The following is a 25,623-nucleotide window of genomic DNA, read 5'->3' on the forward strand; positions in this document are numbered from 1 at the left end:
CTCGTGAACCTTCTCTGAACTGCCTCTAAAGCAAGTATATCCTTTCGGAAATATGGAAACCAAAACTGCACGCAGTATTCTAGGTGTGGCCTCACCAATACCTTATATAGCTGTAGCAAGACTTCCCTGGTTTTATACTCCATCCCCTTTGCAACAGTTGTACAGGGCCTTGGTGAGGCCACACCTGGAATATTGTGTACAGTTTTGGTCTCCTAATCTGAGGAAGGACAGTCTTGCTATTGAGGGAGTGCAGCGAAGGTTCACCAGACTCATTCCCGGGATGACAGGACTGACATATGAAGAAAGACTGGATCGACTAGGCTTATATTCAATGGAATTTAGAAGAATGAGAGGGGATCTCATAGAAACATATAAAATTCTGACGGGATTGGACAGGTTAGATGCAGGAAGAATGTTCCCGATGTTGGGGAAGTCCAGAACCAGGGGTCACAGTCTAAGGATAAGAGGTAAGCCATTTAGGATCGAGATGAGGAGAAACTTCTTCACTCAGAGAATTGTGAACCTGTGGAATTCTCTACCACAGAAAGTTGTTCAGGCCAGTTCGTTAGATATATTCAAAAGGGAGTTAGATGTGGCCCTTACAACTAAAGGGATCAGGGGGTATGGAGAGAAGGCGGGAGTAGGGTACTGAAGTTGCATGATCAGCCATGATCTTATTGAATGGTGGTGCAGGCTCGAAGGACCGAATGGCCTACTCCTGCACCTATTTTCTATGTTTCTATGTTAAGATTCCATTGGCCTTCCTGATCACTTGCTGTACCTACATACTAACTGTTATATATGTGGACTTGTATTTACTCTGTACAGCCAGCAGAGGGCTCACTCCCCGGAGTCCCAAGGGATCCCATAATCCCTTGGGAGCACAGGTATTTAAGAAGGCTTCACAGGTTGGTGAGGCACTCTTGAGACCCGTAATAAAAGACTACGGTCACACTTTACTTTGAGCTCACAGTGTTGAGTCTGACTCTTTCTCCATACAAAATAACTGGCGACGAGATACAGATAGCGAACCCAAAGATGCAGAGAACAGTGGATATCCAGTGGGCACCCAGACTTTCGACCTCTGGTTCCCTCAGCTCTCCCCCACGCGGGATTTTCCTCACCTCTGAAAAGTTAACATGCAGGTACAGCAAGCAACTAAGAAAGCAAATGATATGTTGGCCTTTATTACAAGAGGATTTGAGTGTAAGAGTAAAGATGTCTTACTGCAATTATATCGGGCCCTGGTGAGACCACACCTGGAGTACTGAGCACAGTTCTGGTCTCCTTACCTAAGGAAGGATAAACTTGCCGCAGAGGGAGTGCAGCGAAGATTCACCAGACTGATTTCTGGGATGGGGGGGGATTATCAAATGAGGAGAGACTGAGTAGACTAGGCCTGTATTCTCTAAAGTTTAGAAGAATGAGAGGTGATCTCTTTGAAACATACAAAATTCTTACAGGACTTGACAGGGTAGATGCAGGGAGGATGTTTCCCCCCCCGGGCTGGGGAGTCTAGAACCAGGGGGTCACAGTCTCAGGATAAGGGGTCGGCCATTTAGGACTGAGATGAGGAGAAATTTCTTCACTCAGAGGGTGGTGAATCTTTGGAATTCTCTGCCCCAGAGAGCTGTGGAGGCTGAGTCATTGAGTATATTCAAGACAGAGATCGATATAAAGGGAATCAAGGGAAATGGGGATCGGGAGGGAAAGTGGAGTTGAGGCCGAAGATCAGCCGTGATCTTATTGAATGGCGGAGCAGGCTCGAGGGGCCGAATGGCTGACTCCTGCTCCTAATTCTTATGTTCTTATGTATCTGGGTCTGTTGTAGACTCATTGATAGATTGATTGCTGTGATTGGTCAACAACCCAATTATCGTATCATGTGACTCCCCAGGATGAGAGAAGGCGAACTCGATGGATCTTGTCCTTTTCTCGTCCGTTGATTGTCAAGTTCCTGTGTTAACACTTGCCATAAAAAAGGGTTCTTCTGAACTGACAGCAACCCCAAAGAGCACTTAAGAGTTTTAATGATTGTCATGTTTGTAACTACAATGTAACACCATTGTATTACTGTATACAGTCAACTCAGATGCACACCTTGGCAACAGGGTGTGAACTTGTGGGAGACACTCCTTACCTGATCACACACGTATATAAAGGGAGGTCCCACGCCGGGTCATCACTTCTGGAGTCCTGTAATAAAGAGTTAAGGTCACAGAGTGGCCTTGTCCCTGGAATGTGCCTGGTGTGGTTTCATGCTGTAGAGTAAGGACTTTACATTGGCGACGAGAAACGGGAATTCACGTCCCATGAGAATGGCCACCGGTAGCACAGAGGAACGGTACTGTGTTGGGGAGGACTGGGACGATTTTGTCGCGAGACTTCAGCAAAGCTTCATTACGAAAGAATGGCTGGGGGATGCAGCGGCTGACAAGTGACAGGCTCATCTCCTGACCAGCTGCGGGCCAAAGACTTACGCGCTCATGGAGGACTTACTGGCACCCGAAAAGCCGTTGGACAACACCTTTGAAGAGCTTAGCAAATTAATCGGAGAGCACGTCAAACCGGCGAGCAGCATACATATGGCCCGACACAGATTCGACACCCACCGACGTCGTGAAGGACAGAGCATACCGGACTTTGTAGTGGACCTCCGGCGTTTGGCCAGCCTCTGTAAGTTCACAGATGCCTGCAGGGGGCAGATGCTAAGGGGCTTCTTTATCGAGGGTATCGGTCACGCGAGAATTTTTCGCAAGTTAATTGAGACCAAGAACTTGACCTTGGAGGCGGCAGTGTTGTTAGCTCAAACCTTCATGGCGGGGGAAGAAGAGACAAAAATGATTTACGCGCGCAATTCTGCCTCTAACGTGGCGATGGATCAGGGAGTCAACATCATCAATGCTACTCAGAGCCCCGCAGGCAGGCAGGGGCAGTCCGACATTTACCAGGCAGCAATAGACCCCAGAGCAGGACCTCAACAGAGACAATGGCAGGCTCAACGGACCTTCATGCTGTTGTAGAGAGTAGAAATATATATAGACTTAGGCATTAGGCACCTGCTGGATATTTAAAACTCACATAAGCTTAAATGGACACACACATAAAATGGCTGCCCAGGCATTATGGGAAATCAGGTAGTCAAACTGTGAACTGTTGAACGTTCACTGACCGAGCAATAACCCTGTGAGGCCCACTGTAGGAATGCCTGGGAAGACAGAGATAAGAAGGAAACCATCTCCTGTGAACAAGGCCATGAAACCAATTATTTCAGGAAGAAAGATAAGAGGGAAACCATTTGCTGTAAACAAGGCTATATACCAATTATTTCTCCAAGAAGAAAGAACTAGTGAGAGAACCTATATCAATCAGCCCAAGCTGACAAAAGACGAACACATGGTTCCTGAGACATAAGGGGAATTCTATTGGGTTAAAATAACCTATATGTAATCTATAATCATTGTGATTGGCTTGTGTCCAGCCGTGATGGGCTGTGTAGCTGCAGTAAACTGTTTTGTAACTGTTGTGAAACATATAAAGGTACATGTAACTCTTTGTTCTGTGAAGAGAAACCTGGATACGGTCCTGAGTTTTTCCTTCCCGCTGAGCGTAATAAAAGCTGCTTCAGCATTGGAACCGACCCTGAGTGTTGAGTGATTCTTCTAAGAAAACACTAACGCTAACAATGGCGTAGTCGACGGGATTTCCCGGAGTCGCTGGACGCCCTTGGAAAAAACCCGGGTGAGTATAAAAAACAATTTTTAAGTATAAAGGGTGCGGAAGGTGGAAGCTGGTTGATCGACATGAGGAGACGGTCTAATATCTCAAACGCCTAGCCTGAGCCTGAATTAAGAGGACTTTTGTCCCACGTGACGGCCAGGAACCAAGTAGGCGTAGGGAACACACTTAGACCGTGGGATCGTGATACCGAGAGACATCTTCCGGACCCAGTAGTGAAATTTGAAATACCCCGGGGTAGAACCAAGCGGTGTACAGCGGCTAACGGAATCCAAACCTGTGAACAGGGTCGGACCAACGGGCTGAGCGGTGGTAGGTAGTCGTTAAGGATATGTAGAGCACTGCGGGAATTGCTTAAACGCGTTTTTAAGAATTGTATAAGTTTGTGTAACAGCAGAACTTGTGACCTGACAGTAGCCAAGAGACAGTTTACTACAAGTCGCGCTAGAAAGAAAGCGGACCTCTGAGAGTAGATTCCTAACGATACCAGTCCTACCCAGGAATGGCCATGAAAACAAGTAAACTCGAGTGGGGACCAGAAGGGTCGCTTACCCGCCACCTGGCGGAAAAAACAAAAGAAGCTAATTGAAAAAATGATTAAAGCAGGGTGGAATCCTCAGGAATTAGTTATGTGAGGAATTATTTAGATAAAACTACGAATTCCCTGAAAGGTCATGGATCCAAAAATAGAGCCGGCCAAAACAAGAAGAGAGACTGTTGTAAATGTCTGATCGTTGAGTGAGAAGTGTCTGTGTGATTTTTGACTGCAGAATGAATTTTTTATGTTTTCATGTTCCGAAAGCCTGGTTGGAAGAGGAATGCAAGTGTCTGTTTATTTTAGAAACAGAGTGAAAGTCTTTTTTTAAACCCTTTGTAATGTTGTCCTGTATGTGGGAAGTTTTAAGACATTTAAGTTAGAAACGCAGGTGTGGATTTATTCGGATGATAAGTTACGGAGCTAGGAAAATAAACAAATAAAGAATAGGTTTGTTGAGCAAAATATTTATTTGACATGCTCACTTACTTGCCGAAAGAAAACATGCAATGATTGATTGGGCTGAAAGACATAAATTTAGTCTCGGAGTGAGATAAAGAATGCTTTAAAAAAAAAGAGCTTCTAAAAAAAAAAGTTTTAAAGATTGAAATTACAAAGTTTGAATTGGGATTTTGAGATATTCAGAGAAGGCACAGGAAATACTGAGGTGGATTTAAAAAAAAAAGAAAAAGATTAAATTAAATCTGATCAGGTCAAACTCCTGGGCAAGTGGCGAGCTATCTGCGAAGGTGTAAAAGGAACTTTTGGAAAATGTTAAAAAAAAACAGCAAGCTTTAGTAACGACTTTGAAACTGGAGCATTTTGAGATAACGAAAAAGCACTCAAACTCTCAAAGATGGACTTCATTCCAGTTATGGAGAAAAAGAAAAAGATAAAGACGCCACTTTGAAAGTAAACAAATGATTTTAAATTAACAACTTTATGGAGTTACGAACCCTCCGTGTAAAATACAAAACCTAATTTGAAGAAAGGAAAAAAAGATGTAACGGACTAAATGGAAAAAGACATAACTTACTAAATACTAGTTGATGTTTGCTGTGAAAAAGATATTGGTTTAATTAGAAGAGGAAAAAAAAAATTGGAATAAGTAAAAAACACTCTACATGGATTCGAATTTTCAATTATGAAAAAGTTTCAATGCAGTTTGAAAAGATTTCCAAAATGGACAGTGTTTATCAAAAATGTCCCGAACAGTCTAAACAAGCAGGAGGGTTTTGAAGATAACGAGGAGAAAGAGAGAAATAAAAAAAAACAGAATTGAATTTCAGTAAACAAAATTGCTATTGTATGTGTGGTCTTGTTTTAAAACAATTTAAAAAAAAAAAATTCTTTGGCAAGTACTTGAATTAGAAGTTAAGAAAACATTGGAGTTTACTCTAATGATTTATGCTGTTTAACGGATTCCTAATTTCGAAGCCAGTTTTGAAGGCACAAAGACTTTTTTTTTCCAGATGATTACGTGAAGTCACGTAATGACATCAGGTCTTCTTACAAACCTGGAAAGGAGTTAACCCTTTCCATTGACAGCCGTTTTATACTGAACATTATTAATTTGGATTTCTTAATAGGAAAAAAAAAAGACTCACCTAACAGAGGAAACAAAAATAAAAACAGAACTAGCTTATGTAATAATACTTGCCTGATACAATAAAGAAATAGATATTCAATAAAACAAATTGAAGAGTTAAAAGCTAAGATAAACAGGCTGGAAGAGATAACGGGACTAGACGGATAGTGCAGTGCGCAGCCATAGCACCATCACCTCTGGCAATAGAGCCAATGTACCCCACGGTGGGTAGGTGTAGTCCACAAACCCAACCTAACGGTAAAGCAGACAGCGATGTTTGGAGGAATAGCTTTGGCCTTGGTCATAGGAGTTTGGGCAATATTTAAGTGGGTAAAGACACGGGCGCACGCCCTACAGATTCAGCTCGAAATGGTTCGATTATAACCTTGTGCTTCTGATTTTGCAGGGTGACAGGGACTCTCGTAGAGCAAAAAACTTAACCCCTGGTGACGACCAGGCCGTCTGTTTAAAATTACAGATAATACTTACCGGAATGGGAATACGAACGGCGCTACTCGTAATCTGGATAGCCCTGCGACATGCACGTACCCTGGGCAACACCGACGGACAGCAGAGCACGCTGGAAATAAACAACTATATGAACTATGGAGTCTTGTTTAATTTAACGGACGGAATGTGCATCCCAGCAGCTAAGGACTGGAGCAAGGACAGGACTTATTTTAATGCATGGTTACAAGTGAATCCTAATAAGAATCCTAATAAGAATAAGAGTATGTGTACAGTGCTCCACGGGTATAAGGAGCAGATGCATTAAACGGAGGGATGTCAAAGGGCCTGATGAATGTACTTTCGGCATAATTTGCGCGCCTCCGGGACAATCCCAGCAATCAGTCATCCGCAAGAAGGGAATGGGGCTGTGTGGGTATTACGAGGAGGCGGGGGCGGCTGCAATATAATTGTATGTATGTTTCTCACCCCCTCCGACACCGCGCCCCATAAGAATCACTACATTGCCCGAAGAACTGCCTTGTCCCATAACTACTAAGGGACCAGAAAATGGGATTGCAATGTACAACGAAGGGGAATTATTGTATGATAATGTTAAACATGAAATTGTGCCTGTTCTGATCAATATTTCAGGCATCCAGATGCCGGAATATTGTACCGAACAGTCAAGGAAGATGTACAATGTATTAAGTAAAGTCGTAATGCAGCAGGCTGCCGATGCCATGGGTGCCAGTAAGTTCCGGGGACAGGGGTTAGCACCCAGGGTGAAGAGGGAAATAGTAAATGATGTTGCTACCGTTTTCAATACAGGAACCTCCGTAGTGAACTCGATAGACATACAAGGGCTAAATGAGAGGGTAGAACAGCTTAAAGGGGTGATGAAGGGGTTATTGGAGAGGGTGGAGCAAAACCAGGAAGACCAGGCCAACCTAGGAAAGGAGGGTGCCGAAATCCAGTTGGATGGCATCTCAGTCCTGGAAGCTCACGCTAAAACCATCAATCACCTCATTGATAGAGAACAAGAAGATACAATAAAGCAAAGACAGGGGCAACTCTGTCATGCTTATGGTCTGTGGATGGTGGGACAGATCCGCCACAACCTCGACCAGATCCAACGCGGGGAAGTACCCGATTGGATAGACAGTTCACATTTAGCTCAGTTGGCGAACCAAAGGGGGACACTGGATAATTGTACTCTGAAGGGACTGACCCGAGTATACCCCGCAATTCCAGATTGCCAGATGGGTAGGACTACCGGGATAGGGATAGTCCTGTTGATCCCTATAGCAACGCCGGACTCAGGGCCGTTCCCCTTATACCAACTAGAGAATATCGGAGTAATACGGGAAAATGTCTCCATACGCTACTACCTGACCACCACCTCTGCCGTTCGTCGAAACAACATACTTACTGGGATTTCCCTAGCAGATTGCAAGCAAAGGGGGGGAAATCACAGTATGCCCTCACCCGGTGGGCCGAGGCGAACTAGACGAGTGCGGGTTTAACCGAACCAACGGGTGTGTACTAGAAATAGTGCCCGCACACATGCACTTCGCGAGGGCAGGCTACGGAGGGAGGGGAAGATACTGCGTCTCTACCACAGAGCGTTCATACCAGTATAATGACCTGCAGTGCCCTATACCGCAGCCAAACTTTTGCTTTACACCACGACGACCTGTCGCGATCGGGCAAGCGCATATCACCCAGGTTAGGCGCCGGAAGTCCGAAGTTATCGAGGTAACCGATCAGCTCCATGATCATTTACAGGATTATGACGAGCCAGAGCAGGTCCCTATCCCACATCTAACCGAAGTATTACGGGAGTTGAGGCTCAGAGTGGGTCAATCTGTAAAACTCTATCACCAGCTACAAACTAAAATCAAAGAAGATACCGAGGTAGACTTACAAAGTCAGAGTTGGTGGAGAAAGGTCTGGGACTGGGGAATAAATGTGAACATCCACCCATGGATTCGAATTATTTCACACACACTGGTCGGAATACAATTAATCTTAGCAATAACATGGGGCGTGATGGCCTGCCAGGTATGCAGGCGCCACAAACGGCGGAAACGGACCAATCACCGTTCCCTGGATATTAAACAAGCCTGTTTGATAAGGGGACGGGAGGAGCTAGCCTTTGTTAATTTGATCTAAGCAACCGGGACTCCTGAAACCGCGTGACTGGCCAGCACGTTGAGGCAAGGAGTACCGGGCAGTGCACAAATATCAGATAAAGGCAGTACGGTCGGTTAAAAGGGGACTAGGACTAGTCCCTTTACCGAAAGGGGGGAATTGTTGTAGAGAGTAGAAATATATATAGACTTAGGCATTAGGCACCTGCTGGATATTTAAAACTCACATAAGCTTAAATGGACACACACATAAAATGGCTGCCCAGGCATTATGGGAAATCAGGTAGTCAAACTGTGAACTGTTGAACGTTCACTGACCGAGCAATAACCCTGTGAGGCCCACTGTAGGAATGCCTGGGAAGACAGAGATAAGAAGGAAACCATCTCCTGTGAACAAGGCCATGAAACCAATTATTTCAGGAAGAAAGATAAGAGGGAAACCATTTGCTGTAAACAAGGCTATATACCAATTATTTCTCCAAGAAGAAAGAACTAGTGAGAGAACCTATATCAATCAGCCCAAGCTGACAAAAGACGAACACATGGTTCCTGAGACATAAGGGGAATTCTATTGGGTTAAAATAACCTATATGTAATCTATAATCATTGTGATTGGCTTGTGTCCAGCCGTGATGGGCTGTGTAGCTGCAGTAAACTGTTTTGTAACTGTTGTGAAACATATAAAGGTACATGTAACTCTTTGTTCTGTGAAGAGAAACCTGGATACGGTCCTGAGTTTTTCCTTCCCGCTGAGCGTAATAAAAGCTGCTTCAGCATTGGAACCGACCCTGAGTGTTGAGTGATTCTTCTAAGAAAACACTAACGCTAACAATGCCATCACAGTGGACAATGTGGCCCGGGATGGGGCCATTGACACCCACTAATACTTAAGAGCAGTCAATGGGACAGTCAGTGCGGAATGCCTGGCCATAGTCTCTTTGTCCCCAACAATGGAAACTTTAACTCATGCTGGAGGTGTGGGGGAAAACACTCAGCCAGATCTTGCAGATTCCAACAGTTTGTCTGCAGAATCTGCAATCTCAGTGGCAATTTAGCTCGAATGTGCAGAAAACCTGCAACCAGACTAATATATGAGGCAGATGGACCAGAAGAGGGTTCTTTGAGGCAGGATGGCTTTTGGGGCAAATCAATGGAAGCCGAGGTTCAGTGGGTCCATGCGGCGAATATTCATTTCATACACCAAAACGCCACCAATGATGTTGAACGGTATCCCAGTACGTATGGAACTGGACACCGGGGCCAGCCAGTCACACATGGGTGTTCAGCAATTTGAGAAGCTATGGCCACTCAAAGCCAGTAGACCCAAATTAGAACGTATTGAGACACAATTACGGACTTACACCAAAGAAATCATTCCGGTGCTAGGCAGTGCAATGATGGCTGTCACACACAATGGGTTAGTGAACCAGCTGCCACTCTGATTGTCCCGGGCAATGGTCCCGCAGTGTTGGGGAGGAGCTGGTTAGCCGAGACGAACTGGAAATGGGGGGATGTTCACGCAATGTCCTCGGTGGAGCGAAGTTCGAGTCACTATTCCAATCGGGCGTCGAGACTTTCAAAGGCGCTAAAGTAGTAATACACATCACCCTGGACGCCAGGCCAGTGCACCACAAAGCCAGAGCGGTGCCCTATTTGATGCGGAGAAAAATCGAGAGCGAATTGGATCGGCTGTTGCGAGAGGGCATCATCTCGCCTGTTGAATTCAGCGACTGGGCGAGCCCCATCGTTCCCGTTCTAAAAGCGGATGGCTCTGTCAGGATCTGTGGCGACTACAAGGCCACCATCAATAGGGTGTCCCTACAAGACCAATACCCGCTCCCAAGAGCGGAGGACCTCTTCGCCACGCTGGCAGGCAGCAAGCTGTTCGCCAAGTTGGACCTCACTTCAGCCTATATGACCCAGGAACTGGCCGACGAAACCAAACTACTGACCACCATCACCACGCAGGTGATGTGTATAACAGGTGCCCGTTTGGCATTCGATCAGCGGCCGTGATTTTTCAACATAACATGGAAAGCTTGCTTAAATCCATTCCGGGAACGATCTATTTCAGGACGACATCCTCATCACGGGTCGAGACACCGAGGAACACCTCCACAACCTGGAGGAGGTGCTACGCCGACTGGACTGGGTAGGCCTGTGACCAAAGAAGTCTAAATGCATGTTCTTAGCTCCTGAGGTTGAGTTTTTAGGCAGGAGGGTTGCTGCAGATGGGATTCGGCCTACCGAATCCAAAACAGAGGCGATTCGATGAGCACCCAGGCCCTGCAACACATCGGAGTTGCGTTCATTCCTGGGATTGTTGAACTATTTCGGGAACTTTCTGCCGAACTTGAGCACGTTGTTGGAGCCGCTACAAGTGCTCCTGCGTAAGGGTTGCAATCGTTTTGGGGGGACTGTCAGGAACGGGCTTTTGATCGGGCGCGAAACCTATTTTGTTCAAACAAGTTGTTGACCCTGTACGACCCCTGTAAATGTTTGGTTCTGACATGTGATGCATCGTCCTATGGGGTTGGGTGCGTGTTGCAGCAGGGCAATGCTGAGGATCAACTACAACCTGTGGCTTATGCCTCCAGGTTACTCTCTCAAGCAGAACGGGACTATGGGATGGTTGAGAAGGAAGCGCTTGCATGTGTCTATGGTGTAAGAAAAATGCATCAGTATCTCTTCGGTAGGAAGTTTGAATTAGAGACGGACCACAAGCCACTCACATCCCTGTTGTCAGACAGCAAGGCTATCAATGCCAACGCGTCAGCTCGCATACAGCGATGGGCTCTCACGCTGGCTGCTTATGACTACTCCATCCGGCACCGGCCCAGCACTGAAAACTGCGCTGACACGTTCAGCAGGCTTCCACTGAGGGGGCAGCGGAACAAAGCGCTGAGATGGTCATGGCTGTCGATGCCTTTGACAGTGCAGGCTCCCCCATCACAGCCCACCAGATCAAAATCTGGACAGAGATCCCCTCCTATCCTTGATTAAGAAATGTGTCCTGACTGGGGATTGGGCGCCCGCACACGGAGCATGCCCTGAGGAGGTCAGACCGTTCCACAGGCGGATGGATGAGCTCTCCATCCAAGCCGACTGCCTACTGTGGGGCAGCCAGGTAATCATGCCCCAGAAGGGCAGGGAGGCATTCATCAGGGAACTCCACAGCGAGCACCCAGGCATTGTGATGATGAAGGCCATTGCCCGGTCACTGTGTTCGCAGGTGCATGACCTGTGCCCAGCTTGGTAATGCCCCCAGGGAGGCCCCGCTCAGCCCATGGCCCTGGCCCACCAAGCCATGGTCACGCATTCACATTGACTACGCGGGCCCGTTCATGGGGAAGATGTTCCTCATTGTAGCAGATGCGTACTCGAAATGGATCGAATGCATCATCCTGTATTCATGCACGTCATCCACCACCGTGGAAAGCCTACATGCGATCTTTGCAAGCCATGGCTTGCTGGACATCCTGGTTAGTGATAATGGCCTGTGTTTCACGAGCTATGAATTCCGGGAGTTTATTTCGGGCAATGGCATCAACCAAGTCAGGACTGTGCCGTTCAAGCCGGCCTCCAATGGCCAGGAGGAACGGGCAGTCCAAATCATTAAGCAAGGTATGCTCAGGATTCAAGGACCCTCCCTACAATGCCGTCTATCTCGCCTCCTGCTGGCCTATAGATCCCGCCCGCACTCGCTCACGGGGGTCCCGCCCGCAGAGCTACTCATGAAACGGACACTCAAAACTCGGTTGTCCCTCATCCACCCAGTCCTAGCCGACATAGTTGAGGGCAAGCGCAAGTCACAAAACCAGTACCATGACCGAAATTCAAGGGGGAGATGTATAGAAATAAATGATCCTGTATTCGTCCTCAATCACGCCATGGGGCCCAAATGGCTTGAGGGTCCTGTAATTGACAAAGAGGGGAGTAGGGTCATTGTGGTAAAACTCAACAATGGCCAGATATGCCGTAAGCATCTGGACCTGAAGAAGACCATGAGATGGAGCTCACACTACCGCCAGCAAACGTGCAACAAGAGCAGTCAGAAGAATGCACAGTCTCTGCGGTCAGCCCGGACAGGCCGGAATCACCACAGGTGACAGACACGTCAGCGTCCAACAACCAGAGCCCCAACTGCAGCGCTCCACGAGGGAGCGTAGACCACCTGAAAGACTAAACCTATGATCCCAGTAAGACTTTGGGGGTGCAGGGGGCAGGGTGGGGGGTAGGTGATGTCATGTGTGTAACCACAATGTAACACCACTGTATTACTGTATACACTCAACTTAGATGCACACCTTGACCACAGGGGGTGAACTTGTGGGAGACACTCCTTACCTGATCACACAGGTATATAAAGGGAGGTCTCACGCAGGGCCATCACTTCTGGAGTCCTGTAATAAAGAGCTAAGGTCACAGAGACACCTTGTCCCTCGAATGTGCCTCGTGTGGTTTCATGCTGTCGAGTAAGGACTTTACAATGATGACTGGTGGGAGGGCCAATGAGGGGGAGAACCACACGGTCCCATTATAGCGCGACTCACTCACTTGTCACACAAATTGGGACCAAGTGCAAACTCTGCCTCACTCGGGTTTTAAATAGGCGGCACACTCTCTGAATTCAACCGTGAGAGGGGGCTCCATTGTTCTGAGATGAATAGACAGAGGTGGTGCTGAGTTGTTTTTCCATTCAAAGTGCAGACTGATGCTCCCCCTCCATCCAGTGGTGCACAGCCCCACAATGGGTTGCCCAGTGAGTGATGCACACAAGCCCAGTTCCAGAACATGAATCACATGTTCCAACCACCGGGAGAATTAGGAGCAGGAGTCGGCCATTCGGCCCCTCGAGCCTGCTCCACCATTCAATAAGTTCATGGCTGATCTTCGACCTCAACTCCACTTTCCCGCCCGATCCCCATATCCCTCGATTGCCTGAGAATCTAAAAGTCTATCGATCCCACTGAGTAGCCAAACAATGACTACTGCTGCATTCCAGTGGCCACTGGGTTTAATAGGCCACAAAAATGAGGGTAATTTACAAGGACAACTTGTGTGTCTCTGTCCCACTGTGTGCAATTTTGGTCTCCTGATCTGAGGAAGGACATTCTTGCTATTGAAGGTTCACCAGACTGATTCCCGGGATGGCAGGACTGACATATGAAGAAAGACTGGATCGACGAGGCTTATATTCACTGGAATTTAGAAGAATGAGAGGGGATCTCATAGAAACATATAAAATTCTGACGGGACTGAACAGGTTAGATGCAGGAAGAATGTTCCCGATGTTGGGGAAGTCCAGAACCAGGGGCTCACACAGTCTAAGGATAAGGGATAAGCCATTTAGGACCGAAATGAGGAGAAACTTTTTCACCCAGAGAATTGTGAACCTGTGGAATTCTCTGCCACAGAAAGTTGTTGAGGCCAGTTCGTTGGATATATTTAAAAGGGAGTTAGATGTGGCCATTACGGTTAAAGGGATCAAGGGGTATGGGGAGAAAGCAGGAGTGAGGTACTGAAGTTGCATGATCAGCCATGATTATGCATTAGGATGGAGAATGAAACAGTTAATTCAGAGACCATGGTCCAGAACTTAAAGAAGGGTAACTTTGAAGGTATGAGGCGTGAATTGGCTAAGATAGATTGACGAATGATACTTAAGGGGTTGACTGTGGATGGACAATGGCAGACATTTAGAGACCGCATGGATGAATTACAACAATTGTACATTCCTGTCTAGCGTAAAAATAAAAAAGGGAAGGTGGCTCAACCGTGGCTATCTAGGGAAATCAGGGATAGTATTAAAGCCAAGGAAGTGGCATACAAATTGGCCAGAAATAGCAGCGAACCTGGGGACTGGGAGAAATTTAGAACTCAGCAGAGGAGGACAAAGGGTTTGATTAGGGCAGGGAAAATGGAGTACGAGAAGAAGCTTGCAGGGAACATTAAGGCGGATTGCAAAAGTTTCTATAGGTATGTAAAGAGAAAAAGGTTAGTAAAGACAAACATAGGTCCCCTGCAGTCAGAAACAGGGGAAGTCATAACGGGGAACAAAGAAATGGCAGACCAATTGAACAAGTACTTTGGTTCAGTATTCACTAAGGAGGACACAAACAACCTTCCGGATATAAAAGGGGTCAGAGGGTCTAGTAAGGAGGAGGAACTGAGGGAAATCTTTATTAGTCGGGAAATTGTGTTGGGGAAATTGATGGGATTGAAGGCCGATAAATCCCCAGGGCCTGATAGACTGCATCCCAGAGTACTTAAGGAGGTGGCCTTGGAAATAGCGGATGCATTGACAGTCATTTTCCAACATTCCATTGACTCTGGATCAGTTCCTATCGAGTGGAGGGTAGCCAATGTAACCCCACTTTTTAAAAAAGGAGGGAGAGAAAACAGGGAATTATAGACCGGTCAGCCTGACCTCAGTAGTGGGTAAAATGATGGAATCAATTATTAAGGATGTCATAGCAGCGCATTTGGAAAATGGTGACATGATAGGTCCAAGTCAGCATGGATTTGTGAAAGGGAGATCATGCTTGACAAATCTTCTGGAATTTTTTAAGGATGTTTCCAGTAAAGTGGACAAAGGAGAACCAGTTGATGTGGTATATTTGGACTTTCAGAAGGCTTTCGACAAGGTCCCACACAGGAGATTAATGTGCAAAGTTAAAGCACATGGGATTGGGGGTAGTGTGCTGACGTGGATTGAGAACTGGTTGTCAGACAGGAAGCAAAGAGTAGGAGTAAATGGGTACTTTTCAGAATGGCAGGCAGTGACTCATGGGGTACCGCAAGGTTCTGTGCTGGGGCCCCAGCTGTTTACATTGTACATTAATGATTTAGACGAGGGAATTAAATGTAGTATCTCCAAATTTGCGGATGACACTAAATTGGGTGGCAGTGTGAGCTGCGAGGAGGATGCTATGAGGCTGCACAGTGACTTGGATAGGTTAGGTGAGTGGGCAAATGCGTGGCAGATGAAGTATAATGTGGATAAATGTGAGGTTATCCACTTTGGTGGTAAAACAGAGAGACAGACTATTATCTGAATGGTGACAGATTAGGAAAAGGGAAGGTGTAACGAGACCTGGGTGTCATGGTACATCAGTCATTGAAGGTTGGCATGCAGGTACAGCAGGCGGTTAAGAAAGCAAATGGCATGTTGGCCTTCATAGCGAGGGGATTTGAGTACAGGGGCAGGGAGGTGTTGCTACAGTTGTACAGGGCCTTGGTGAGGCCACACCTGGAGTATTGTGTACAGTTTTGGTCTCCTAACTTGAGGAAGGACATTCTTGCTATTGAGGGAGTGCAGCGAAGATTCACCAGATTGATTCCCGGGATGGTGGGACTGACCTATCAAGAAAGACTGGATCAACTGGGCTTGTATTCACTGGAGTTCAGAAGAATGAGAGGGGACCTCATAGAAACGTTTAAAATTCTGATGGGTTTAGACAGGTTAGATGCAGGAAGAATGTTCCCGATGTTGGGGAAGTCCAGAACCAGGGGTCACAGTCTAAGGATAAGGGGTAAGCCATTTAGGACCGAGATGAGGAGAAACTTCTTCACCCAGAGAGTGGTGAACCTGTGGAATTCTCTACCACAGAAAGTAGTTGAGGCCAATTCACTAAATATATTCAAAAGGGAGTTAGATGAAGTCCTTACTACTCGGGGGATCAAGGGGTATGGCGAGAAAGCAGGAAGGGGGTACTGAAGTTTCATGTTCAGCCATGAACTCATTGAATGGCGGTGCAGGCTAGAAGGGCTGAATGGCCTGCTCCTGCACCTATTTTCTATGTTTCTATGATCATATTGAATGGCGGTGCAGGCTCGAAGGGCCGAATGGCCTGCTCCTGCACCTATTTTCTATGTTTCTATGTTACTGCTAGGGCCATTGCTCCCGGTGTGTCCTATAAATGCATTCCCTCCTCAACGTCACTGCGTTGTAAGCATCAGTCACAGCACCGCCTCCAAAAGCAATCTTTCCCAGCACTTTAAAGCTGATCACACTGCTTTATTACAATTATTGTCATCTTTATTATTGAGGAGAAATTTCTTCACTCAGAGGGTGGTGAATCTTTGGAATTCTCTGCCCCAGAGAGCTGTGGAAGCTCAGTCTTTGAGCATATTCAAGGCCGAGATCGATAGATTTTTGGACTCTCGGGGAATCAAGGGATATGGGGATCAGGCGGGAAAGTGGAGTTGAGGCCGAAGATCAGCTGTGATCTCATTGAATGGCGGAACAGGCTCGAGGGGCCGAATGGGCGACTCCTGCTCCTAATTCTTATGTTCTTACAAGGATGATACCAGAACTGAGAGGTTGTACCGATCAGGAAAGACTGAAAAGGCTGGGGTTCATTTCTCTAGGTTAAGGTTAAGGTTATGGAAGGAGACGATAGGCTAGATGGTGAGAAAATGTGTCCACTTGTGGGGGAGACCAGAACTAGGGGCCATCAATATAAGACAGTCACCAATAAATCCAATGGGGAATTCAGGAGAAACTTCTTTACCCAGAGAGGAGTGAGAATGTGGAACTCGCTGCCACAGGGAGTGGTTGAGGCGAATAGTATCGATGTATTTAAGGGGAGGCTGGACAAGTATGTGAGGGAGAAGGGAATAGAAGGATGATTCTGTACTGTACATTCGATTAATTCTTAACTCCTTCATGCTCTCCTTTCCCCCTGCGGGAATTTTAAAACAAAGAAAGAACTTGCATTTATATAGCGCCTTTCATGATCTCAGGACGTTCCAAAGCGCTTCACAGCCAATGAAGTACTTTTGGAGTGTGGTCAGTGTTGTAATGCGGGAAACGCGGCAGCCAATTTGCGCACAGCAAGCTCCCATATACAGGTAACCTGTTTATTTGGTGGTATTGGTTAGGGATGAATAGTGTCCAGTTAATCATCTTATTGCAGTCCGTGGGATTGCGTTGTTATGAGCATAGCTGCCAATGGTAACAGCCACAGAACATGGCACTTGAAGCGTTTTGAGACTTTATGGGCGATGTGATAATGTACGATATAAGGGTGCAAGTCTTTCTATTTATAGGCATGAAGTTTGGAAATAAACATAGAAACAGAGAAACATAGAAAATAGGTGCAGGAGGCGGCCATTCGGCCCCTCGAGCCTGCACCACCATTCAATATGATCATGGCTGATCATTCAACTTCAGTACCCCTTTCCTGCTTTCTCTCCATACCCCTTGATCCCTTTAGCCGTAAGGGCCATATCTAACTCCCTCGTGAATATATCCAACGAACTGGCATCAACAACTCGCTGCGGCAGGGAATTCCACAGGTTAACAACTCTCTGAGTGAAGAAGTTTCTCCTCATCTCAGTCCTAAATGGCTTACCTCTTATCCTTAGACTGTGACCCCTGGTTCTGGACTTCCCCAACATCGGGAACATTCTTCCTGCATCTAAACTGTCCAGTCCCATCAGAATTTTATATGTTTCTATGAGATCCCCTCTCATCCTTCTAAATTCCAATGAATACAGACCCAGTCGATCCAGTAGTGGGAGGAATTTCCGACACTTTCCCCCTCAAACAAATCTGTAAAAAAAAAATGAATTTGTCCCTTCAATGTTTCCCCTACTGCCACAAAGGTGCTGACTCATGCCAGTGTCCATTAATCCAGGAGTGACCTCTAGTAACCTTGCCGCTCGTACTGTGTGAGCTTGGACAGTGAGTGAGGCCAGGCTATTGACTGGTTCCTGGCAGCAGTGCTAAACCTGGACCTGGTCCCTCCCGCTGTGCACACGTACCTGGTAGCATGGTGTCACCAACACATCCAGAAAGGAATAGGCAGCTGGGTTTTTTGGCTATTTATTTATTTATTCATTCATTCATTAAGCGCACTGCAGTATAGATCGGAGGTATCGCGAAATGGGGCAATATCAAATCGGCAGCCCGTTTAGCACTCCTCCCAATTTCCTTTTTATACCGGACGATAATGTACACATTTGGTGAGACCACACCTGGAGTACTGTGCACAGTTTGGGTCTCCTTATCTGAGGAAGGATATATTTGCCTTGGAGTAGGTGCAACGAAGGTTCACTAGATTGATTCCTGGGATGAGAGGGTTGTCCTATGAGGAGAGATTGTGTAGATTGGGCCGATACTCTCTGGAGTTTAGAAGAAGGAGCGGTGATGTCATTGAGACATACAAGATTCTGAGGGTAGATGCAGGGAGGATGTTTCCCCCCGGGCTGGAGAGTCTAGAACCAGGGCTCACAGTCTCAGGATAAGGGGTCGGCCATTTAGGACGGAGATGAGGAGAAATTTCTTCACTCAGAGGGTGGTGGTGAATCTTTGGAATTCTCTGCCCCAGAGGGCTGAGGAGGCTCAGTCTTTGAGTATATTCAAGGCAGAAATCGATAGAATTTGGAGATATGGGGAATCAAGGGATATGGGGATTGGGTGGGAAAGTTAAGTTGGTGTTATAAACATAGAAACATAGAAACATAGAAGGAGTAGGCCTTTCGGCCCTTCGAGCCTGCACCACCATTCAATAAGATCATGGCTGATCATTCACCTCAGTACCACTTTCCTGCTTTCTTTCCATTCCCCTTGATCCCTTTAGACGCAAGATCCACATCTAATTCCCTCTTGAATATATCCAATGAACTGGCATCAACAACTCTCTGCGGTAGGGAATTCCACAGGTTAACAATTCTCTGAGAGAAGAAGTTTCTCCTCATCTCAGTCCTAAATGGCTTACCCCTTATCCTTAGACTGTGTCCCCTGGTTCTGGACTTCCCCAATATCGGGAACATTCTTCCCGCATCTAACCTGTCCAGTCCCGTCAGAATTTTATATGTTTCCATGAGATCCCCTCTCATCCTTCTAAACTCCAGTGAATACAGGCCCAGTCGATTCAGTCTCTCCTCATATGTCAGTCCAGCCAGCCCGGGAATCAGTCTGGTGAACCTTCGCTGCACTCCCTCAATAGCAAGAATGTCCTTCCTCAGATTAGGAGACCAAAACTGAACACAATATTCCAGGTGAGACCTCACTAAGGCCCTGTACAACTGCAGTAAGACCTCCCTGCTCCTATACTCAAATCCTCTAGCTATGAAGGCCAACATACCATTTGCCTTCTTCACTGCCTGCTGTACCTGCATGCCAACTTTCAATGACTGATGTACCATGACACCCAGGTCTCGTTGCACCTTCCCTTTTCCTAATCTGCCGCCATTCAGATAATATTCTGCCTTCGTGTTTTTACCACCAAAGTGGATAACCTCACATTTATCCACATTATACTGTATCTGCCATACATTTGCCCACTCACCTAACCTGTCCAAGTCACCCTGCAGCCTCTTAGCATCCTTCTCACAGCTCACACCACCACCCAGTTTAGTGTCATCTGCAAACTTGGAGATATTACACTCAATTCCTTCATCTAAATCATTAATGTATATTGTAAATAGCTGAACCCTGCGGCACCCCACTAGTCACTGCCTGCCATTCTGAAAAGGAGCCGTTTATCCCGACTCTCTGCTTCCTGTCTGCCAACCAGTTCTCTATCCACGTCAGTACATTACCCCCAATACCATGTGCTTTAATTTTGCACACCAATCTGTTGTGTGGGACCTTGTCAAAAGCCTTTTGAAAGTCCAAATACACCACATCCACTGGTTCTCCCTTGTCCACTCTGCTAGTTACATCCTCAAAAAATTCCATAAGATTCGTCAAGCATGATTTCCCTTTCATAAATCCATGCTGACTTGGACCTATCCTGTCACTGCTTTCCAAATGCGCTGCTATTTCATTCTTAATGATTGATTCCAACATTTTCCCCACTACTGATGTCAGGCTAACCGGGCTATAATTACCCGTTTTCTCTCTCCCTCCTTTTTTTAAAAAGTGATGTTCCATTAGCTACCTTCCAGTCCATAGGAACTGATCCGGAGTTGATAGACTGTTGGAAAATGATCACCAATGCATCCACTATTTCTAGGGCCACTTCCTTAAGTATTCTGGGATGCAGACAATCAGGTCCCGGGGATTTATCGGCCTTCAATCCCATCAATTTCCCCAACATAATTTCCCACCTAATAAGGATATCCTTCAGTTCCTCCTTCTCACTAGACCCTTGGTCCCCTAGTACATCCAGAAGGTTATTTGTGTCTTCCTTCGTGAAGACAAAACCAAAGTATTTGTTCAACTGGTCCGCCATTTCTTTGTTCCCCATTATAAATTCACCTGAATCTGACTGCAAGGGACCTACGTTTGTCTTCACTGATCTTTTTCTCTTTACATATCCATAGAAGCTTTTGCAGTCAGTTTTTATGTTCCCAGCAAGCTTCCCCTCATACTCTATTTTCCCCCTCCTAATTAAACCCTTTGTCCTCCTCTGCTGAATTATAAAATTCTCCCAGTCCTCAGGTTTGCTGCTTTTTCTGGCCAATTTATATGACATGATCTTATTGAATGGCGGAGCAGGCTCGAGGGGCCGAATGGCTGACTCCTGCTCCTAATTCTTATGTTATTAGCACACTAACGCACATTCCTCACTGTTGTGTCTGCTCATGTGAGGCGATCCGAATACAGCTTATTAAACTGTCGCTGTCCTCAAAAGGGCACAATGATGGACTCTCGATATACTGCATTGGGAGGGCATTTGATGCTCCCTAAACGTTTAGTTGGTAAATGTTACAGTCTGTTCCGGACAGAACAGGACAATCCCAGGTTTGACCCCTGGTCTGCGTTGAGTTAGCTGATCCGAGCTACTGCTTTGCCTCAGGAGCTCTTGACGAGAGAGGACAGTGATTAGGCATTGTTCCCAGCCCTGGTCACCATCCAGCAACCCTTGGAACCACCTTCAACACTCACTCCCTCCACCACCGGCGCCCCCTGGCTGCAGTGTGCACCATCTACAAGATGCACTGCAGCAACTCGCCAAGGCTTCTTCGGCAGCACCTCCCAAACCCGCGACCTCTACCCCCTAGAAGGACAAGGGCAGCAGGCGCATGGGAACACCACCACCTCCACGTTCCCCTCCCAGTCACACACCATCCTGACTGGGAAATATATCGGCCGCTCCTTCATCGTCGCTGGGTCACAATCCTGGAACTCCCTCCCTAACAGCACTGTGGGAGCACCTTCACCACACGGGACTGCAGCGGTTCAAGGCGGTGGCTCACTACCACCTTCTCAAGGGGCAATTAGAGATGGGCAATAAATGCCGGCCTTGCCAGCAACACCCACATCCCAGGAACCAATTTTTTAGAACGTGCATGCGTGTGGATGTTACGCGAGGGCATTGAGCTCAGCCTGATAGTGCCAGCAACACTCAACTGCTGGGATTCACACTTGAAAAATGGATTTGAGTACAGGGGCAGGGAGGTGTTGCTACAGTTGTACAGGGCCTTGGTGAGGCCACACCTGGAGTATTGTGTACAGTTTTGGTCTCCTAACCTGAGGAAGGACATTCTTGCTATTGAGGGAGTGCAGCGAAGGTTCACCAGACTGATTCCCGGGATGGCGGGACTGACATATCAAGAAAGACTGGATCAACTGGGCTTGTATTCACTGGAGTTCAGAAGAATGAAAGGGGATCTCATAGAAACGTTTAAAATTGTGACGGGTTTAGACAGGTTAGAGGCAGGAAGAATGTTCCCAATGTTGGGGAAATCCAGAACCAGGGGTCACAGTCTGAGGATAAGGGGTAAGCCATTTAGGACCGAGATGAGGAGAAACTTCTTCACCCAGAGAGTGGTGAACCTGTGGAATTCTCCACCACAGAAAGTTGTTGAGGCCAATTCACTAAATATATTCAAAAAAAAGAGTTAAATGTAGTCCTTACTACTTGGGGGATCAAGGGGTACGGCGAGAAAGCAGGAATGGGGTACTGAAGTGCATGTTCAGCCATGAACTCATTGAATGGCGGTGCAGGCTCGAAGGGCCGAATGGCCTACTCCTGCACCTATTTTCTATGTTTCTATGTCAAGGGGCTGAGGTGCTGGAGGACATGCAATCTCCAAGAATGGGCGAGCAACCTCGGGCCAGGGGGCGCAAAAGGAAATCAATTAGTTGGGTGCTGCTCGACCTTGCGAGTCGTCACAATCACTCAACTTCCATCCTTCCGGTTGAGGACAGCATCAAACCCTTTCAGTTGTATTGAGCCTGTTCGAACACTCTCCAAAAACCAAATAACGTTCTCTACCTAGTTGAATAGAAGCTGCCAGGAAAGATTGAACAGGCTAGGGACTCTTTTCTCTAGAAAAGCGATGACTAAGGAGTTGACCTGCTGGAGGTCTTTAAGGTTGTGAAAGGGTTTGATAGGGTAGATGGTGTCATGTATCATCACATGGTTTGTCACATGGTTTAGTATGAGCATGCTCAGATTGTTCTGGCCTAGCAAAGCACTTGAATTTGCAACTCATCCTGTCTCTGTCCTTCATTTGTTCCATCCACATATATTAGACAAACACACACACACAGATGTTTCCACTGGGAGTGGGGGGGGGGGGCAGTTCAAAATTAGGGGCTATAAATATAAGATCGTCACTAATAAGTGCAGGGCTATGGGGAAAGATTAGGGGAGTGGAACTGATCAGATCGGTCTTTCACAGAGCCGGCACAGGCACGATGGGCTGAATGGCCTCATCCTGTGCTGTATCATTCTGCGATTCGATGATAATTCCAGTAAGGAATTGCCCAGAGAGTGGTGCGAATGTGGAACTCGCTGTCACAGGGAGTGGTTGAGGTGAATAGTATCGATGCATAGAAACATAGAAAATAGGTGCAGGAGTAGGCCATTCAGTCCTTCGAGCCTGCACCACCATTCAATATGATCATGGCTGATCATGCAACTTCAGTACCCCATTCCTGCTTTCTCTCCGTACCCCTTGATCCCTTTAGCCGTAAGGGCCACATCTAACTCCCTTTTGAATATATCTAACGGACTGGCCTCAACAACTCTCTGTGGTAGGGAATTCCACAGGTTCACAATTCTCGGAGTGAAGAAGTTTTTCCTCATCTCGGTCCTAAATGGCTTACCCCTTATCCTTAGACTGTGACACCCGGTTCTGGACTTCCCCAACATCGGGAACATTCTTCCTGCATCGAACCTGTCAGAATTTATATGTTTCAATGAGATCCCCCCTCATCCTTCTAAATTCCAGTGAATATAAGCCGAGTCAATCCAGTCTTTCTTCATATGTCAGTCCTGCCATCCCGGGAATCAGTCTGGTGAACCTTCGCTGCACTCCCTCAATAGCAAGAACGTCCTTCCTCAGGATTAGGAGACTAAAACTGAACACAATATTCCAGGTGTGACCTCACCAAGGCCCTGTACAACTGCAGTAAGACCTCCCTGCTCCTATACTCAAATCCTCTCGCTATACATTTAAAAGGGGAAGCTGGATAAGCATGCGAGGGAGCAGGGAATAGAAGGATATGATGATGGGGTGAGAGGAGGCTCGAGTGGCCTGTTCCTGTGCCGTAGAATCGATGCCAGCCTGAAGTTGGGCAATAGCTAGATAAACCACCAATTGGTTTGCTCAAGTGTACGGTTACTGGTCGAGACTCTCCCTCAGCAAATGGTGCAGGGCAGGGGAGGAGAGAGAGAGAGAGAGAGGGGAACATGATGATTTTCTGTTTTTTTGAGCCTTCATTTTGTGCCAGAAATCTTAGGGACAGCGGAGACCTTAAAAATAAAAACAAATATTTCTGATCACACCCCCTCCTCCTCCTCCTCCTCCCCCCCCACCTGCCCCGACCAGACCAGACAGTGGGAAAAAACAGCATCTCACATTACAACACATGACCCAAGCCACAGATAAAACAGGCCCTGTGTACAGGAACAAACTTTGCACATAGTCCAGATTTGATAAAGGCACTTTAGCTGGCAGACAGGGGAGTTTAAACCTCTGTAAATCAGACTGACCGTGTCTCAGTCTCCAGCTCGTTCATTTCATCAATGCGGGGATCAATTAGTTCCGTCCAACAGCAAAATTTGCAAAACTCATTATATCCTCAACACCCGCAAACAGCAACTTATCACCAGTATAATATACATGCAAGGACATCTATTCATTCGGTGCTAGTTACAAGGTGAAATTTCCAAGGCCCAAAATAACCTTAAGCTTGGGGATATACGTACTCTGCTCCGGATTTTGGCATGGCGAATCTCCTGAGTCGGATTTCCAGCTAATCGTCCTTCCCTTGCCTTTTATTTTGGTGTGTCGTTTCTGCTCTCTCTGCGCTGCCGCCTGTCTGGCTGTGTAGCCTTGGCTGAAATGTCAAGTGTGCTCAGTGCTCACTCACATCAGCCTTCTGCTCCGGATCAAATCCCCAGCTACAACCAGCTTATGTCAGCCACCCCTTTCTCCTCTCCCCTCCCCTCCCCTCCCCTCGACAGCCAGAAATTTCTAGCAGAGTTTAAATAGCTCCACACACACACTGCAAGCTAAGAGACTTGGAGTCTCTTAGGAGGACAGTGACCCAGTTCTAACTGTAAGGTTATTTGTTTTTTTTATGAAAGTGTTGGTTCAGCTTTGCAATGCAGTTCTCTATCCCCCGCCCCCCGTCTGCATTTCACGCTGCGTGTTAGCAAAGGATTAGGCCAGCACAGTGACTCGTAGCACAGCCAATCGAGCCATTCCAAGTGCGAGACGAATGTGAACTTGCAGGCGTCATGTTCACGCACAGGCACTCAGTGAAAACGTGCCTTTAAACCAGCAGATACTGGAGAGAGAGTTAAGAAAAATAGTGTCGTTTTTTCACATCAGTTAAATATATAACATTCTGATCACTGCCTCCCGCAGGCTACTGCAAATCACACCCATAGCTTTGGCCCCTTTCCAACAAAACAGCAGAGTTGGGTGAATATTTCATTTATTCAGTTGTAAGTACAATTTAGAACATATGTGCGATTGACACCAGTGGTTTCGGCTCTGTTTACTTATGTTCCAGAGCTGGCATACTTAACAACACCACATGTGCACCGTGGTCCCTCTGAACATCTGTCATCCCTCCTGATCGCCTTCCCTTCAAAATTCTCTTTCCCAGTTTTCAGCCGCTCCTTAAAGCCAACCTCTTTGACCAAGCTTTTGCGCGCCTGGCCCACAATTCACGATTTCCCTCGCTCCACCATCGGTGGCCGTGCCTTCTGTTGCCTGGGCCCCAAGCGCTGGAACTCCCTCCC

At 46.8% G+C, this 25,623-nt stretch overlaps 1 protein-coding gene across 2 annotated transcripts in view; it reads right to left on the reverse strand.

Annotated features, from left to right (window-relative positions):
• The window catches only part of LOC139237900 (transitional endoplasmic reticulum ATPase-like), a 69,592-nt gene extending 44,599 nt beyond the window's left edge, over window positions 1-24,993 (reverse strand). Inside the window, exon 1 of one of the 2 annotated variants that reach the window (XM_070867185.1) lies at window positions 24,580-24,993. Coding sequence is in view for 1 of the 2 variants with exons in the window: in XM_070867184.1 (XP_070723285.1) it covers window positions 24,580-24,599 (20 nt within the window). In the remaining variant the exon portion in view is untranslated. The remainder of the gene's footprint in view (window positions 1-24,579) is intronic. The other variant, XM_070867184.1, reaches the window with a different exon arrangement.
• Between the last annotated feature and the right edge of the window lie 630 nt (window positions 24,994-25,623).

This window comes from Pristiophorus japonicus, chromosome 24, assembly GCF_044704955.1.
Source record: "Pristiophorus japonicus isolate sPriJap1 chromosome 24, sPriJap1.hap1, whole genome shotgun sequence".
Classification (NCBI taxonomy): Eukaryota; Metazoa; Chordata; class Chondrichthyes; family Pristiophoridae; genus Pristiophorus; species Pristiophorus japonicus.